General features: G+C 35.4%; 1 protein-coding gene across 1 annotated transcript in view; it reads right to left on the reverse strand.

Moving 5' to 3' along the window:
• Positions 1 to 12,553: 12,553 nt before the first annotated feature.
• The window catches only part of Sema3d (semaphorin 3D), a 186,960-nt gene continuing 180,386 nt past the window's right edge, over positions 12,554 to 19,127 (reverse strand). Inside the window, 1 exon segment of the mRNA NM_001104633.1 lies at positions 12,554 to 15,021. Coding sequence (NP_001098103.1) covers positions 14,596 to 15,021 — 426 coding nt within the window. The 3' untranslated portion in view covers positions 12,554 to 14,595.

Below are 19,127 nucleotides of genomic sequence, written 5' to 3' on the forward strand. Positions count from 1 at the left end.
ATAGAACTTTTATGCTGAATGTCTTCCATTGGATATTTGTGACTTTTGTTTGTTTTACTGCTATTTTCAAGATTTGTGAAAACTATTAAAACAAGAAGATGAAAGGGCAAATAGCACATTTCTGGGAAAAAATCATAAATTTCACTTATCATAAGACAAATGTCTGCAAGTCAACATTTGGATAAGACTGGCTATCAAGTCATTCATTACTCAGTTATACTCTTTCCAAGTTGTGTCTTCAAGTGTGATATACATACAATCAAATTAGGCATTTATAAATTAAACCACACTTTAAGATTCTAATTTGATGTGGACCCTTCAGCTCAAGAAGTGCTCTCTAAACTAGACCTTCACTGAGATTTATAGATTTTTGTGTCTAGTTAATTTTGTGCTTTCCTTAATATCCAAGTTCTTAATACTAAAGTTTATAAAATGTTACCAATAATAAAAAAAGGCAGTCCCAAACATAAATTGAAAGTTACAAAAACACTGGTTTGTTTTAACCTCAATTCCCCATACACATTTCCTAAGTAGGCAGCCTCAACTGAGGAATTACTCTGAGTGCTTTCTGTTGGTAAGATCCTGACTCTTAGTCAGTGATTCTTACTTTGAGATTCCCCTAAGTGAGACAGATCGATGAAAAAGCCAGAAGTTTATTCTCTGGCACATCGGGGTCGACCCTCAATCAGTCTCTCGAGGTGAGTGACAAGAAGATGACTCCAAATGGCAATTACAAGCAGTTTTTATACTTTTTATGAGCACAGGTTACCTGAGCAAACTCATTGGCTAAGTATATTGTCCTTTAAATCTGTTGGCTAGCAAGTATCAGTCAGTAAATTCCTGTGGATGGAGAGAGGAACTTGGCCTAGCCTCGGCCAGAGGAAGGAAGCTGGAACCTGGCCTACCCTTGTCCTGAGATGGGTAGGTTTAAGGCTGGCGAAAGTTCCTAAAGTCCTTAAGAATGGCCCACAGAAAATATGGGCTGCAAGTTTTTGTTTGTTTGTTTGTTTGTTTGTTTCATTTTTTTGAATATGGCAAAACATTGTCTTTTGCCCTTTGCTGGGCTGGCTTTTTCATTTGCCTTTCAGTTAATCTGTTATTTTACTGGTGCTGTGGATGATGATGATGGTGATTGTGGTGGTGGTGGTGGTGGTTGATGGTGGTGGTGGAGGTGATGATGTTGGTGATGATAATGACAATAAAGACAATGATGGTGATCATGATTCTGTTGCTGATGTGAGAACCAGTGTTTCCAGGCTTTCATACTTGACCAAAAACCATGGATATTGAATAAGGACCACCCAGTCTCAACAATTGAGCAAGTATTCAGGTTCTCAGCTTCACTGGTACAATTTAGCAATTGTTGCTATTTCAAAGGAAAATGATTTAGTAAATCATTTCAATATATGTACAACTATATATAATGAATATAATAAAAATCTATTGTATACACTCAACTTAGGAATAATTTCATTCTCTAGAGAACTTTGGCTGATACGATATAAGAAACACATTTTCTTTATCCATTCATCAGTTGATAGGGAATTTAAGTTGTATCAGTAATGTTGGGTGTTTTGAATAGCATCAGAATAATTGCCTAAGTCATTATACTGTTTGTGGACTTTCCACAAACATTACTTTGTAACGATAGTTATTTTACCATTTTTATGTGCATAATTTTCTTCATAATGTTTACTAAAAATTGACCTATTTTATCAACCCATTCATATACCTTTGATTAGGTCAATTACACAGAATTATTAATATTTTTCTCATAATTTATTTTATTGAATCTTATGTATATAACATTTTTCTTTTTCAGATTTGTATATTTTATGATGTTAATATACTGTATCTTTCAGTTTTAGTATTTTTATAGGACTCCTGTGTATGTGAAGGATTAAGTCTCTGATTCTTGAGCCTTCTCTTGAAATACAGGCTATGTTCCTTCTGTTAGTTTGTTACTCTTGTCCAATTTTGATGTGATGGCTTTTGTTTTCTTTAATTATATTGTATTTTATTATATTAAAAAACTTTTGAGTTGAATACCTATTGTTTATGTGGATTTTCTGATTAATTATTTAAAATACCTTTCTTAAATTATACTTCAAATTTCTTTGATAAGCTTTGCATTTAAAGGTTGACATTTAATTATGACTATTTCTTAGCACTTTTACTTTTGATTGTTTAAGAAGCAGGAATGTTTAGCAAATTAATATATGCTTCCTAAAAATAAAACTACATTATATTTTTTAATATTTTCCAATTTTTAACACTTTATAGCAAAAAAATATAATTTTTATATATTAATTATAGTATCTGCAAATTATATATTTATTATATGTATGTAAAAATGTATGTAAAAAACTACATTTTTAGGATTTTTCTACATGTTATATATTTTTAAATATTTTGCATGCTAAAATGTATTATCTCTGTTATTGCTATAGTGATATACCATGTTATATAATTCATTTTATTCTATATTTAATTTGATTGTTGTACTACAAAATCCTTGTACTCTACTAGCAAATAAAACTTGCAATTTCTTCTACCTTTCTTGAAATTTTACCAATTATTACTATGATCCTATATTATATTCATAAAAGATATGTTCATATTTATATCATCTTCACAAATTTCATACTATTCTTTTCACTCACAATACATTTACACTTCTTCACCAGGAAATGTTTTAAAAACAAGGTGGAGAATAAAGAAGCCCTACAACCATTATATAGATTTAGAAATAATTGTCTCAAACATGGTTCTCCATATTGTATATTTACAGTCTGTAATCTCAGTTGACATTTTTAATATTGTTTTTGCATATCCACCTTTTTAATGTTCATATTTGTACAAAATTTCTTGCTGGAGTTATTTTTTACCTCCATCCTAAATTCTTCATTTTTTTAATGGATGAGTCTATGTTTTATATTTGTTTGTTATATATACAACTTTAGACAACACCTTGTTTTACTTAACTTTGAAACATAAGACTCCTTCTTTCCTTTTGATTTCTTCTCTTAACTTTCCTTAAATAAAAGCAATTTTCTCCTGTTGGTCTAGGTGAAGTTTTACATTGTCTTTAAGTCACACATCTTTATGTATTCATGGTTCCTGTGTTCCTATGCTCATTAACATCTACATTTGTTCACCAGTGTAGAAAAGAATTAAGTACACTTAACTTCCATTGCTTTCTATAATCTATTACATCATACTGTCTCGTGAAATGACCTTGGGGTGGACAGAGAGACACACTGGAACTGTATCCAGCTTGCTATGTTGGCATGAGATGCCAGAACTGACTTCTCCAGGCTTTGTTTTTCTCTGGTCAGATAAGATTGGGAACAAAGGATGAATTGTCTAAGCCTGTACAGTGTGGAGCTCCTTTCTGGACTTGACAGGTATGTGTCAGCATTCTATAAATCACAGACAATCTTGACATATCAGAATGTAATGATTTAATATTTTTATTAGTGAAGTAGCTTTATACTAATATACGAAACAGTGCTTTATAAGTGGGATTATATAGTTTTAAAGAATATTAAATGTGAAAGGTTAAATTATGTTGCTGGTTGTTTTTTTGTCATTATAGAATTTCAAAGTAAAAGCAAGCCAAGATTTATGAATGGCTAGGAATGTTGCTTTCCAATTGAGACTCACAATGCACATTTCTGCTTATCTAGTTGCAGGTCTCACCCTTGGTCAATGTAAAGTCCAACTTTACAGTACAAGTTTCTCACCTTAGAGCTCACCTGACATAATGCACATTTATAGTTCTTAGCAAACTAAATGAACTATACTATCTAACCTGAAAATATGTAAATATGAATAATAAGCCTAATTAAATTGTTTTTGAGACAGCATAAATACAGGAAAATCTATGAGAAATAGTGCTAGAGGCTTTAGCTGGCCCTCGTTCAGAACAGGAACTTGAAGGATTGGTGTAATATTTATCTCAAGAAAATTCAGTAACCCAAGACACAAAGCCTCCTTTAGATACAGAAGGGAAGTTGAGGACCATTTATCTGATTCAGTGAGGACTTATATTCTGAGCATTATCTGAGACAATGTTACCAGAGGAAAGACGATAAAAGAGGTAGAAATCGATACCTTTAATGGAGTAAAAGCAAAGAGATATACATTGAAGGTCACACAGTGGGAAAAAGAAAACTGGATAGCTAGGCCCTTTATTCCTTTTAGTGTTTATTGAAATCGAAATTGTCCTTCGCCTAAGTGTCTTAGGACCCCCTGACAACAATCGTAATATCGTTTAGAGTTCCCTGGTAATTTCCTAAGAATTGTTGTATAACATAGATACCAAAAATGTAAAAGTAAATATGCTTTTATTTCTTCTGATGAAGGGAAGAGTTGAGAGCAGTACCCAAATTTGTCAAATACATGGACTGGGCTGACCCCAGAGTGTTTCTAACTATTCCTAGGACTATGCCTTGGAATCCTCTCACCTCCATACAATCTCATCTGACCTTGAAGGCTTCAGCTTCCATTTGCTATCCCTCTGCTAACCTAGGCCTAGAATGCTTTCAGCCTCTGAGACATTGCTGAATAAGCTCACTCTCACTCTTTCTTGTTCTTTCTGAACGCTGGCTGGCTGGTTCAACTCAGTTTTCCTGGCACAAACTCTCCTCGAACTCACTGATTCATTCTGACTTCTCTTAGTTTCTCATAAATTATTCTGTTTGGCCTCTAATTAACTCTGGCAATCTGTTCTACTCTGGCTTCTTCTCACTATCTGGCTGCACCCTGCCTTCTGAACTGAGTGACAGAGCTCAATTAAACTGATTGACTGTATTGAACTCAATGAATGAACTCACAAAGGAACTCAACCCCATTGCTTTGCACTCACTTCACTGACTCCCAACTGACTCAATCCCAACTTACTGACAGATGGCCTGAACTGGTTGAACTGGCTTTGCTTTCAGCACACTGCCCTTAAATAGCTTTTCTACCGAGAGTTGAGCATATCCTATCTCTGACTCATTCTGTCAAATCTTTCTTTGATTCATCACTTTGTTTGCCCCTCAACTAGATGCCGTTGTTTAAGATTAAAGGTGAATACTAACAGATCCTACCCAGAAGGAATTAAAGTTGTGTACTAAGCATGTGTCTGCATTCCAGCCAGATCACATAGACCTAAAAGATCTTTGGATGTGATCAGAGCAGCTGCTGGATTAAAATTCCTCTACATCAAAGTTCATCTAAGGTAGGAAGAAATGATAACTTGTGTTTACTTACATTAGTTTACCTCTCTGCTTCCCTTGTTTTAATCACAGAAGGAAACTACAATCTATTTACTGTCATCAATTGAGTCTTTACTTTGGAACCAGCTTAAAGTCCCTTATAGTCTTCCTCTTTGGAGGAGTTGTGAGCAAGCTGTGTGTCTTTAACACTTACTGCAAGACCAGTGCAGGCTCCGTTTTAATCTAGGGAGAAAAGCCAATGGATAAAACAGAAGAATAGTCAGGTTGAAACATTTGCACTCTAGCATCTGAAATCTGTCTCCTTTTCTAAGTCTCTAACTCCTTAGCTATTCTAACTAGCCCACATCACATATCTGCAGGCTTTTGGAGGCAGAGATTTAGGGTGGGACATGAGTTACACCCAAGTAGCAGGGACCACAAAAAGATCACCAAGAAGCCAATTCAGATGTAAACACACAAGGGTCTTTTATTATGTGCTCTTGAGTTCTCATCATCTCCCAGTGCAGCTGGTCAGAGTGAGAGCCCCAGTCTAGGGGTTCAGGGTTGTTATTGTGGTCATGGCAAACTTGGGAAATTTCCATGAGGGTCTGCAAGTTACCATTTTAAAAACTGCCTTTATGGTGTAATCTACAGGAACTGAACAGTGGGGCAGAACCATCTGACAAACAGGATGGTCAGGTTATCTGTTCTCTGCAAGATGTTTTAGGTTATCTCTATGTACCTTGGTGCTGCTATTGTAGCCTGGCTGTTGCTAAGGAGAGGAAGTGGGGGGCATATCATAGAATGTTTGCTAAGACGTCATTTTCTTCCTGGCATTGGCATTTAGTCCCTGGTCTCCCACAAAATGGAGTTTCTTCAAAAAACAAAACAAAATGAAACAAAAAAAAAAACAAATCAAAAAAGCCAAACAAAACAAAACAAAAAAAAACCAAACAACAACAGCAACAATAACAACAAAACAGGGTTGGTTGGATAGTATACATATATAAATACATAACTCATTAAGGGGGTACTTAGCTTCTCTGTTTTGTTTGTTTTTTTAATTCTCACAAATAGCATGGTTCTTTTTAACTTTTGACTGGTCTTTTCAAAATAAAACACGATTTTCTCTAAATGCAACAAGTTTCTTATTTCCTGGTCTAGACATTAGAGTAAAGCACCTACTATCTGTATATGTAAAAGGAGTTACTGATCACTGACCATGCCATGTGACTTGCTGGCATACTGAAATTCATGTATCCCAAAGGGCGCCTGGGAGCCAGATGGCTGCAATGGTTACTTCTCATTTGGTTTCTTCCTATTTAGCATCCTTGCTATTCAAAACGTATGTGCCCTTGAAGGTAAATCAAACCAGAAAATACTAGGGCCAAAAAATAAAACAATTCAAAATACTAACCAAGGGTTGTCAGAAAAAAATCTATCTGAATTGAATGTGCCACAAATTTCAAGCTACAAAGCTTCCTTCAAAGACTGCTTTTAAGTACCTATGTATAAAGAAAAATCCATTACAAATGATATGGACCCTTTGTCTGTTGGTTTGAAGGTAGTTTATACCATCAGGTCCAACTGAATCAAAGAGGAGAACCGGAGAAGACAATAATACCATTTTATAATTACTTTCTTTAAAACAGATGAATGTCCAAAATCAAAATAGACCTTCATCAATTTACAGATTCCATATAAAAAGAAGCACATGCGGGAGGAATTTTAGAAAATGCTTCCATTTGGTGAATTTTTTTCTTTGTCATTTCTTAAATGATCAATCTTAATAGTATTGAAGAAACCTCTTTGTTGCTTTGCCTCATGGTTCCACTATATCTAAGTTAGAGATGTATTCTTTAAGAACTTGTTTCTGTTACAAAAACAAAACAAAACAAAAACAACACACACACACACACACACACACACACACACACACTTTAAGCACTTTCATACCCTAGAGATGTTAAGGTTAAGTGACTTATCTAATTTAATGCATTCTAATTTAGGTACCATTTTGACCCCTGGCTTCTTATTTTTTATTTGCTTCTACTCCATGAACTCACTAGTATACTGTTCATTTTATCTAGAAACCAATAACCACAAAATAATTCTGACTTTCTATCCCCTGAACAGCAAACCCATAAATCACACTCTCAGAGCAACACTCTTTCCATCACAGACTTAAGAGTCCATGACCTCCTATCCCTAACGAGGTACCCCACTGTGCTTCCTGTTATTCTTAAGTGAAATGGGGAATCACTGAGTTACATAACATGGATCTCATGGAGTCACGTTCACCCGTTTGTACATATTTCTTACATGCAGATGAATGAAATCACTTTATGTCACATATGAAAATAACATCAAGATGTCTTTATCTACAGAGTCAAACTAAATATATCTTTAGAAAACTCTTAATCAAATCCTTGGCTTACTTAACTTTCTGTAATTTCAACACACAAACGGAGTGTAGTTATTCTCAAATCCAACTTTGCCTCTGGCTCCTGAATGTCTGTAAGACTATAGCAAACACGGATCACCACAAGGGAGTCAAGAGTGTTTGTTTATTTTTAAGTAGTAAAAACAACCAATAAGAGAAGGGTGTAATTATAATATAATTAAATAATTGGAGATAATTGTGTAATAGTAATTTGTTCCAATATGTTAAAGGCTTAGCAGTATGTGCCCACTAAATAACCCCTTTCCTGATTCTGGACAAGCACTTCCCATGTGGTAAACTGTTTTCAGTTTCTTCTTACCCAGGGCTACATACTTTATAGCAGTGTCCTGAATATGTGGCTCATACGGGATACTTGTCCATGAAAGACGCTCACCGACAAGATCCATGAAAACTAAGAATTTGCAAAATGCAAAATTTTAGGATACTTGGCTTATTCAAACACATAAAATATTTATTCTGGATCTGAAGGAGGAAACAACATAAAAACTTTTCATTAAAAAGATAATGATCTGAGAAACCATTTAAAGACGTTTACCAAGACCTAGATATGTTTCTTAAGTTGTATAAAGAACACATGAGCCAGGGAAAAGAGATTTTGTATTTTAACATCAGCCTTGAATTTACAAACCTACCAATTCATCTTTGCGATTCTTACAGCATAGTAAACGTGCAGTCTTTGTTGTGCATGCCTTAGGCATTCCTGTAACCGTAGGATGGTACTTAATAGATGGCCTTATCCTGAGTCTGCTTCCCCGATGCCACGGAGATTCCAACTGACATGTTTGTAAAATTGCAGGTGTCAGAGGGAAATTCTGCCCTGGAAGAATAACTCAAACTGCATGACCATGTTAACGAAGTTCTTTCTGTTCTTTTTTCTCAACCATTCTAAAGCGAACTGTGGAGGGATTTGTACTTTTACTGATCTTTTTTGCCTCCCCCTCAACCATTTGACAGTTTTTCGATATATTACAAATATAGTCCGACTTCGATTATAATCTTTGTAAATACTTAGAATTGTGTTCAAAATAGGTATTTACTCAATAGCCAATGTAGTTGTTTCAACATTTTACTGTGTTGAATTTAGACTTTTTTGTATTGAACATATCTGAAAATGTTATAGCTTCCCATATTCTCACCCTCTGCTCTGTATCTTATGGAAACTCTGGCTTGAATTAAGTGCTTAACTTCACCGGGAATTTTTTATATGTTTACTACTTACTTATAAATATTTACATTCATATGCAAATATTCATGAGCAGTATCATTTGCTTTTTTAAAACTTGATGGATATTGTAAAATTCAGTTTGCATTTCTGAAATGTTTTAGTTTCTTTCCTTTGAAGTTATCTCTGAGATCTTTGTGCTGATTCACATAGCACATCTTATTTACATGTATGTATTCACAGAAAGTCTGGACCTCAACTCATGCATCCTGCTTTACATAAGCATCTAGATTGTTTTCTCCCTCCTTGTGACTACAACATACATTCTTGAAAACATGTGCCATACGCCAGATGGAGAAGTACCTCAAAGTTTGATTCTTGGATTAAGTGCATTATTCCTCCATGAATACTACCCCTTCCTTCTCCAAGATGTGTGTTAAAATGAATATATACTTGTACATCTATATAAGATTCTGTATCGATGATCAGAATACCTATTTTTTGTTCATATTTTCATTAGTTGTTTTATGTATTTACATTTCAAATGTTACCCACTTTCCTGGTCCCCCCTCTCCCATTTCCCCTCCTTTTGCTTCTACGAGGATGCTCCCCCTCTCACCCACCCACTCCCACCTCATCACCCTGGCATTCCTCTACACTGGGGAAATGAGCCTTCACAGGGCCAAGGGTTTCTCTTCCTATTGATGCCAGACAATGCCATGCTCTGCTACATGTGCAGCCAGAGCCATGGGTTCCTCCCTGTGTACTCTTTGGTCCCTGGGAGCTCTGGGGTGTCTGGGTGGTTGACATTGTTGTTCTCCCTACGGAGTTGCAAACCAGTTCAGCTCCTTCTGTCCTTTCTCTAACTCCTCCATTGGGGTCCCTCTGCTCAGTCTGGTGGTTAGTTGCAAGCATCCTCATCTGTATCAGCAAGGCTCTAACAGAACCTCTAGGGAGACATCCACATCAGACGCCAGCCTTCATACAAAGATGTATAGTACTTGTGGTACCTTAAGTGTCATCCATGCCTCCTAAGTAAGGTTTTCTCAGTGAATAACATATAATATAAGCAGCAGATTGTCTGATATCTCCTTTCTATAACTTACTATTGCACTTTTATCATGTTTCCAAAAAAAGACCACTGGTTTTTCTCAACTATTAACCTTATACCTTTTTTATAGCAATGTTTCTGCCTGATTTAGGACCTGACAGTTCTGTTGCATAGCAAATGCTTTATTTTTCCCACCCCAACTCATTCCTTGCCTTTTCCAACACATAAGAATACAACAGCAAAGAAAATGGCCCTGGCCTGCCTCAAAAACTTGAATGTCATGAAGGTCTACTCATGCATTCTGCTTTACATGAGCATCTACATTGTTTTCTCCTTGTTCCTGTAATATATATTCTTGAAAATATACGCCATTCTTCACATGAAGATGTATATTACTTGCAGTACCTTGAGTGTCATAGATTTCCTACCCCCAGATCTCCGAGAGAAAAAAAAAAACCAAAATAACTTATGCCATCAAGCTACTTAGTTTACCACAGTTTGTCTTATATAGACTAAACCAAGTAAACAAGTTATTTGTTACTATTAACTCATTTTTGTCATTTTTCACGATCATCTCAAAAATTTATAATTTCTCACAGGTTATCTCTACACTATTGTGGGAATATTGTGCTATCCTCTCGTTAAAAATGTAATTTCTGAGTTGCCAAGTTGGAAGAGCAACCCAAGAAACTGTATTAAAACTTCACAGTAAATTCTTTAATAAATCATATATCCTCATTAATGAATACATGAATATTGTAAAATTTGACTTATGAGATAACATTTATTTCTGATAATTTTATGCCTCTTGGGGAGAAAAATCTAAATTATATCCCAATAAATCTTATGTAATTGTATCAAATAGGAGAGCTGCTTTTTGTTGTTTCATGAATAAGATTATTAAATATTTACAGTAAAAAAAAATCTATTAAAAGCTTTCAGAATATCTTATTTTATTTAGTTCAATTTGCTATATAAAATCTGCTTGCCATATTTGGAGTTATAAAAAAGAAAACGTTTACACATACCAACACAGTTTATATAGTAGAACACTGATGCTTGTTTTTTATTACAATACAAACAAAATATACATTTAACAGTTTTTTATTACGACATTCTATGAGACTACAGTTTTTTAAAAGTAAAATTATTCAAATCATTAATAAGCACCACTGATGATTCTAGAAGTGAAGATCAACTGTGGCTTCTGACAGATCTTATTTTTCTTTCCCAAAAAAAGGGTATGTTTCAAATTTTCATAAATATCTTACATTACAAAATATTTAAGCAAGAGTTACAAAGCCTGAGCATTCTTCTCTACATGGATTCTCAATTTGCCAAACCTGGAAATTTTAAGTCTTATGTGTTTTGAACCTCACATACAGTAAATTGCAATATTGTGATCATATGTTATGAGAAAGTATATATTCTATTTTAAAAAAAAATTACACATCCCTCAAAATGGCTGGTCAGTTGAAACACACTGACTGCCACAAGGTAGTATTCTGAAGAGAGGGGATTCCCAAGTTCACTTTGATCTATCTCAGTAAAATGTGTGATGCATCTTAGATAGATCCTTAAGAAAAATCATTGTTTACTGAATGGTCTTGTTTAACTTTATTTTTTCATGTGAATGAAATAACACAAGTTGTCCTGGAAACTCACTCTTGGTTATGTTAGTCCAACAAGCAGTCACTCTTATTAGCCTCTAGATAAGACCACCAGTTCAGTAGGAATAGCATGTGATAAGATACACAAAGAATAAAAGACTAGGACAAAGGAAAAGTCCAAACGTATGATCATAAAAATGGAGGCATGTTGTAAGCAAGTCTGACTTTAAACAAAAGATCCTGGAATTGTGAATGATACTTGGAAAGCTGCTATGACTTCTGAAATGTGCTCATTTCTTTCCGTGACTATTTTGCATTTTGTTAAGTAATTTGACTTTTCTCTGAAATGTTTACTTCATCATGTGAATATATGGTTTTGAGCTCTTTTGGGAAAGAAAAACAGAAGAATTTACATAAATCGATTAATTAGATTATCCATTTCTAAACAAACTCTTAAAATTCCCAATAAATTAAATGTAAATTAACTCATTCAGGCATACTTCTAATTAGCAGCACAAAGGACTCAAAAAAAACGCAGCAAAAATACTCAAGGAGCTAAAGATGAACTGAAGACAGGAAAATATATTAAAGAATGAATAACTAGATAGTTCAGAGTCACTTCTGGGGCAATCTGGTGCCATTAATATTTGAAACTTATGGAAATATTCTTTTTTTTCATTATTTCAATACAGAGTTTGTTCATTCTCAATGGTAGGGAAGTACACATTGCATTTGTCAGTTGATCTTTCTCACACTCTTCTAAGTCTTTTGAACAAGGAAGAATGAGTGTTGTTCTGCTATAGCCTGCATTTGAAAATACTCGTAAACCTTAGCCCTACTTTATTATGTAGTCTTATTTTCCTAAAGGTTTTTATAATATATTTAATCATTAATAGTTTTATGTCTGAACCAGTCAAAATTTTAAACCTAGGATGTAAATCAGATTTACAGAATGTTGACAAAAATTACATTCCTAATTATATAAGTAAATAAAAAATAGTTTGGACATTATTATCTATATAAAATTAATTTTCAGAAGTCAGCACAAATAATAGAATGTTGTGCAATTTTTAATACTTTTAATATTTGAATATTACTCTTTGATACACAACTATCTGAAAATATTTTTTAAATGAAGCACGCCCTCATTGACTTGAGTTTGCTATGAGTTTGTAGCACTCAGTAAGCCAGTAAACCCTGTGTGATATATGATTAGTATTCTAACCATGACAAAAAATTTGTATGCATTTCTTCTGGAGATGCAATTCATTCTGGTTTACATATTAAAATCGTTCCTTCAATTTTTCTTTTTCTTACAGTGAAGCATCTACAAATATTCATCATTATACTAGACCTTTGCAGATCAATGTTATGCCCTTGAGATAGATAACCAATGCAAATTAAATGAATGTAAAATACTGATGCTACTTTGAACAGAGAGATTGTTTGACTCTGTAACACTGGCCTTTAATCACACAGGCTTCTCACAGAAACTTTCAAAACATGTAGAATGCATGAGAAACAAGCAAGGTCTGTTGGTTTACTAAAAAGCTGCATTCTTTGCGAGGAAGTGACTAATTGTTCATTTCACACTATAAAGGGCGTGAAAAGGCAAAACAGAGGAAGGCTAAGGGCTTTGTGCTAAAGGAAGGAAAGAAAGGTGATTTCTACAGGAGACTGGCAGGAAAACACAGTTCAGAGGGAAGTTGAATTTAACACATGCTAGCAGAATAAAAATGGTATTTATGCTAATGCTGTGAACTTTTTTCTTTACATGTGGAAGACTTACTTGTGACTTGTGACTGCTAAAAACAGTGCTGCTTGAAAGTTTTTGTAAAGAGATGTCGAAGAGTTAATTTAACCCTTCTCGTCGTCATCAAAATTTTGCTTTTATCCATCCAGTTAACAAATATATAACCCCACTCCCCACCTTGGTCATCTATCCAATTATCTCTATGTATTACGCATTGCTTTCTCCTATTTCCTCAAATATAATCAATAAAGGATATAAATGCAAACAATATACAGAATGATAAATACTTAGAAAAAAAGAGAACAGAGAAATACATTGGTTATAAATAAAATATTGCCATCCCATATTTTTTTTTACAAATTTTACTTTCACTTGAGCTTTTGCTAACAATGTGCTATAATCTAAATTATTTTTAACTGACACATTACAAGTTGGCAGATATTTATACTCCAGTGGAAAGAATTCCATCACATTCTATCTACTTTTTGGCTTTCTCCTTTTTTTATGGCAATATAAGTTTTTCTCAGAGCCAGAATTTACAGTTATCCTTCTGTCTGTCTCCTAACAATTCCCATCTACAGATTAGGATACAGTGTACACCATGTCACCCTTATTATTATATTAAGATATTTTACCATGTCTCCCAAAGTGCACAGGAATCGTGTACTAAGTTACTAGAGTATGCATTCTAGAGCTCATCGTTGAGTATCAGGTTCCGACTGTGACGCTGCTTCTCTTGACCAATCAAAACGAACCTGGTTAGGATCCTTAATACCCTCTCACAAAGTACTACTGCAGTACACTAGATGTAGCCTGTTGCCAGAAAGACAGAACCCACCTTCCTAAATTCCCATGCCTGGCTCCAAGTGTAGGCTGATGGCTCCTTGAGAAAGTTCCTATTACTAACATAAGCTGTTCTAATGTGTGCCTTTTCTCCAGTCCCTACAAGATCACCTGTTCTAGACTGGGATGATTAAGCTGCTTCTAAGCACACAGCCACCAGCATGGGAAAGTCTACGCTCAATGGACATGCTTGGGAATAAAGGACCTTCCTCAGTGGACCCGGTGTTCACTTAGCTTGCTTATTTACGTGACATGGAGTTCAGACTGTAAAACATTTACAAACGTGATGCCCCTATTTTTAGGACAGTTCTTGACTTTGCTGATATAGGTTTTGCTCTCAGAAAGATAGTTCAGTTTTGTCCTATACCGTCTTTATTCAGCATAGCGTTCTGTGCCTTAGTGAGACTCCATGGGAAAGCATGTACGAGTTAGTTTAAGGGATGTACAGAACAAAAAACATTACTTCTGCAGGCAGGTAAATAATTCTCTCTTTAAATTAAATAGAAAGCTATGTAGCCACTGATCTCTGAAGCTCATCCAGGTCTCTGTGATGCCGTCGATTTCGTTTCTTCTTCATTTCCTGCATGTGCTTCCACTTTGGGCTGCCCTTGTTGCGCTGTCTCCGCTTCTCCCTGTACCACATCTGCTCACAGTACTGGTCCAGGCTGAAGTTTGGGCTGCTAAGGATTTGGATGTAGTCTTTGTATCTCAACCGTGACTCAGCCAACAGATCCTTGACCTGCCCCTCCTGGTATTCTGCCCTCTGGTTATTTTCCATCTGTTCATTCTCAATGACATTCAAAGTCAGCTTCACTATGGTGTGGATGAAAGTGTGCTCCTGTGCTTTGCAGTAATACATCCCAGAGTCCTTCTTCTGCAGGCTTCGAATCAGTAGCCCATAGTCCGTTTTGATGATCCTTTCATCGGGTTTCAACTGCAGGTTGAAAAAAATGTAGGTAATAAATTAAAAACAGAGACCCACAAGCAAATGAAAACAGACCGCATAGTTTTACTTAGATGAACCTAAAAGATACACTCTTCATCTTTCTGTCATCAAATATAAGATTGTCAGCCAACGTCGAAGACGGTTTAAAAAGAAAAAGAGAAAGGAAGAAAAAAGAAAGAAAAGAAAATAGTAGCCCTCTAGACATTACATATTTCTCTACATTGAATTTTAATGAGTCAAATGAAACTTTGGGATATATTTAGTTTTTCTCTGAAGTATAGAGATAAGAGTGATACACTGTGAGAAACAATAAGGAAAGTGAAGCTATCAAGTGACCTTTACATGTATTGCAGATGGAGATCAATGGCCTAACATCCCAGGTTTAAGGGAGATTGTAAGAATAGTCACTGTTGCAGTGAAGAGCTCCAAGTGTATACTACCTGTGAAACAGAGAACAATGCTATTGGCTCTGCTTTCTACACATCGTCAAATAAATTATCTGCATAGTCTATGTGAAGGAGAAACTATGACTTGTGAATAGGGAATAGGAAAAAAAATATGGACACAGATTTGCACCTCACAGCTGGAACTGAGCTAAACGGCTAAAACTGTTTAAAGCTAATTTCCCTATTAACATCAAGTTGTACCCATAATGGACTGCAGTGTTTTTGGAAACTTTTACCATAGCTTCGGGTACTTGGCCTAACACGGTAAAGTGATTTCAAGTGTAAGAAAGCACAATGAATAAAAAGAACGTCCCCTGAAGTGTGGCGCTCACACTTCCGATGGTGTGGCATTGAGGGACAATCCAAATGTTAAGCTTGCCTGGCTTAAAAATAATGAGCTATCTTCAATGTATCTGGGGCATGTTTATCAACACAAAGCCTGTGTTTAAATGTTTAATGGTTAGGAATGAAGTAGAAAAACCACCACCACCATCATCACCATCACCACCACCACCACCACCACCACCACCACCACCACCACCACCACCACCACCACCACCACCACGACAACAACAACAACAGCAGCAACAACAAAGAAATCTGGAAGAGTTCCCAGCTTACACATCTGTCCCTGAATTGTAGACTTCTAGTTGATGGAAATGGAGGAGGCATAAAGACAGCTAAATTAAATTTATTCACAGTGGGTAGACTGTACTCCACATTCTTATGTGAAAAGAATGTAGAGGGAAAAAACCTCTCTTATTCTGGAAATATGAGAAAAGGGAAAGAAACATCTTTGGCTAGCAGCCCAGTTAACTAACCAAGTATATGGCAAACCACCCTCTGTGCCAGAGAAGTGCAGCTGGTGGGGAACCTTTTGAGGCCAAAGGCAGGTCACAGCTCAGATCCTCAGTTAATGAGGCTGAATGGTCTCCAGACCTGCTTTGCATTGCCTAGAGTCTACACCATCAGGCTTTTGCTTGTTTGCTTGTCTGTGTCCCTTTCTTCCGCTATTTGGGTTTTCTTTTCCCAGTGGGTTGAACCTAAAAGTCATGACATCTTAAAGCACCTTTGTGATACAAACTAACCCCAAATTAATTTACATTCTCCAACCACAGGACAGCGATTCTCAACCTTCCTGATGCTGTGCCCCTTTAATAGTGTTCTTCTTGTTGTGGTAACCCCCAACCATAAAATTATTGTCATTGCTCCTAACTGTAATTTCACTGCTGTTATGAACCATAATGCAAATATCTAATATACAGGACATCCAATATATGATTCCTGTGAAACGGGACCTACCCCACCCCCACCACCAAGGAATCATGACCCAGGTTGAGAACCACTACCATAAGAGCTTCCTGCCTGATAAAAGTAGATATGTATTGGTAGACTTCTAAAGGGAGACCACTGAACAAAAATATCATTCTCATACTTAACATAGAAATTACATATATATATATATACATATATATATATATGTATATATATATATATATATATCTTGGATCTCAAAATGCTGGCTCTATAAACCTGGATGCTAGTCTCTGACTACTTCCTTTTATGATTTATTTATCTTTCTGAACATTCTCCCGCTCATCAGTTTCTGCATAGCCCACGGTAGATATGGAAGTTAAAATTCGGAGTGTTCGCAACATTATACTTGCCAGGAGGCTTGGGCTGTGATGTATGAAAGGTTTAATTTCTTCAGTCTCTTTACTGAAAATGGCCTGCAGCCGTCAGCATGACACTGCAGTTCTGGTCTGTCTGTATACCTTACAGATCTCCGTGGTTCTGTATCTTCCTGTTGCTGTGGCTACATTCAGCCTGGCTTTTAGACACGATCACAGTTCTAGCTGCGTGCTTTCTCTTGTTTTCTTTAATCTTCCAACAGGAAGGAAATTATGACTCCAGCTTCATGCTCACTAGGCACCACCCCAGCGTGGCTTTGTCCTTCTGTTTCTGTATCCTGTTTATGAAACTTTGTCCCAAGACCTCGTTTCATTACCTTCTTTTTATGTTAGCACAGTCCCTAAGGGGGACAGATCTAGGTAACGAGTCTTCATCTTTCCCTACTTCTATGGAATACTCTATCTGTTGTTTAATTTTTGATCAACAGCTACAAACTGTGTTCTAGAAGATTTTTAAGCTACATGAGTTTACCAGAGGTCTATTAAATTGTTCGATCAATTTTTGTGCTTTTCCAAAATTTCAAAAGTATAGCTTCAGCGCAGTTGACTCTTTAATAAAACACATTTTGAACCCCCATATTTGGAAGATTCTCACAATTTATAGATAAAAATCTGCGACCCAGAAAGTAAGTAATTGGTTAACATTCACTTAAGGTCCATTACCTCTCTATAATGCTTTCCTTTGGTCCTGGGATAAGACACATCACCAGGCAACTGCATAGCCCACTGTGAAATGGTAGCACAGACAGCGTACAAAGTCTAGCTCCTCTCAAAGAGATGACTTCTGGTCACCGAGATTCAAATTCATGGAATTTTCTCCACCGGAGAATGCTAAGCAAAACCTTCCCCAAATTTAAGAATACTGGCCATTCTTCAACTGGGTCACTTATCCCCTTGCTGATGTGAGCAAGAATTACATACTCAGCACTGTTAAATGGAACTCCTCAGTGAAAGGCAATTCATTTTAAGTGGGAAGAACAAAGAATGGTGACAGTCATTTAGATAGAGTTAGCAGGTTAAGTGGAGGGGCACTTTATTCTCTAGAAAGAGCAGCTGGAAAGCCGAAAAAAATTCTTCACGTCTTAGAAACTATAACTTCAAAAATACCCCTTTCTTTCAGACAACAGAAAATATGACTAGAGAGAAATTGGTATTAAATAAGAAAAACACTCTCAGCATAAAATAATAGGAAAGTCTGTAAACCTGTTGTAAGAAATATGATTATATTTAAAGTAAAACCCTGAATACCTTTCTAATTTAATGTGGGAAGAAGAAAATAATACTATAAGGAAAATTCTGTATACATATTTTTAGGTTTTTTCCAATTAGGCTTACATAGTACTACATAATGAAACATTTATTAATATATCAGAAAATCAATAGTTAATCATTTTTAGGCAAAAAGCAAAAGGAAATACAGTGATAAAGTAACTGGCTCATTCCTCTAAGAAATGAAATTTATACACAAATAACTGTTAGAATAACTTTTTACCTTTGAATAAATAAAAACACATAAATATAATGTGTAAGTATAAAATACCTTAGAAAAACTTTATTAATAGCTTATTGGGGAAGAAATTTCTCAGCAGAATAGTTTCTTTTTTAAAAAAACTATACACTTATAAATAAGTAGTTTTTTATAAGATATAACATTTGTAGAAAAATTAAAATTGTTGAACACAAATGATATATAATTAATAGTTACTTATAATATTTTAATATTAAATTATTGATTTCTGTAATGTATGAATGGCTTGAGGAAAGTGTTTTAAGTGAGTCTGCTAGCAACTACCTAAACTATGCACACCTAAGGTACTTCACAGAAAATTAAGGAAAATCTACAGCTAAGAAACATGAGGACATTTGCTCATTATTGAACACAATGTATTTGTTTTTTGTTTGTTTGTTTGTTTGTTTAATGGCTAATGGTTTCTCAAACCTTCTGTAGCTGTTTCTG

This window comes from Rattus norvegicus, chromosome 4, assembly GCF_021556685.1.
Source record: "Rattus norvegicus strain SHRSP/BbbUtx chromosome 4, alternate assembly SHRSP_T2T, whole genome shotgun sequence".
Lineage (NCBI taxonomy): Eukaryota > Metazoa > Chordata > Mammalia > Rodentia > Muridae > Rattus > Rattus norvegicus.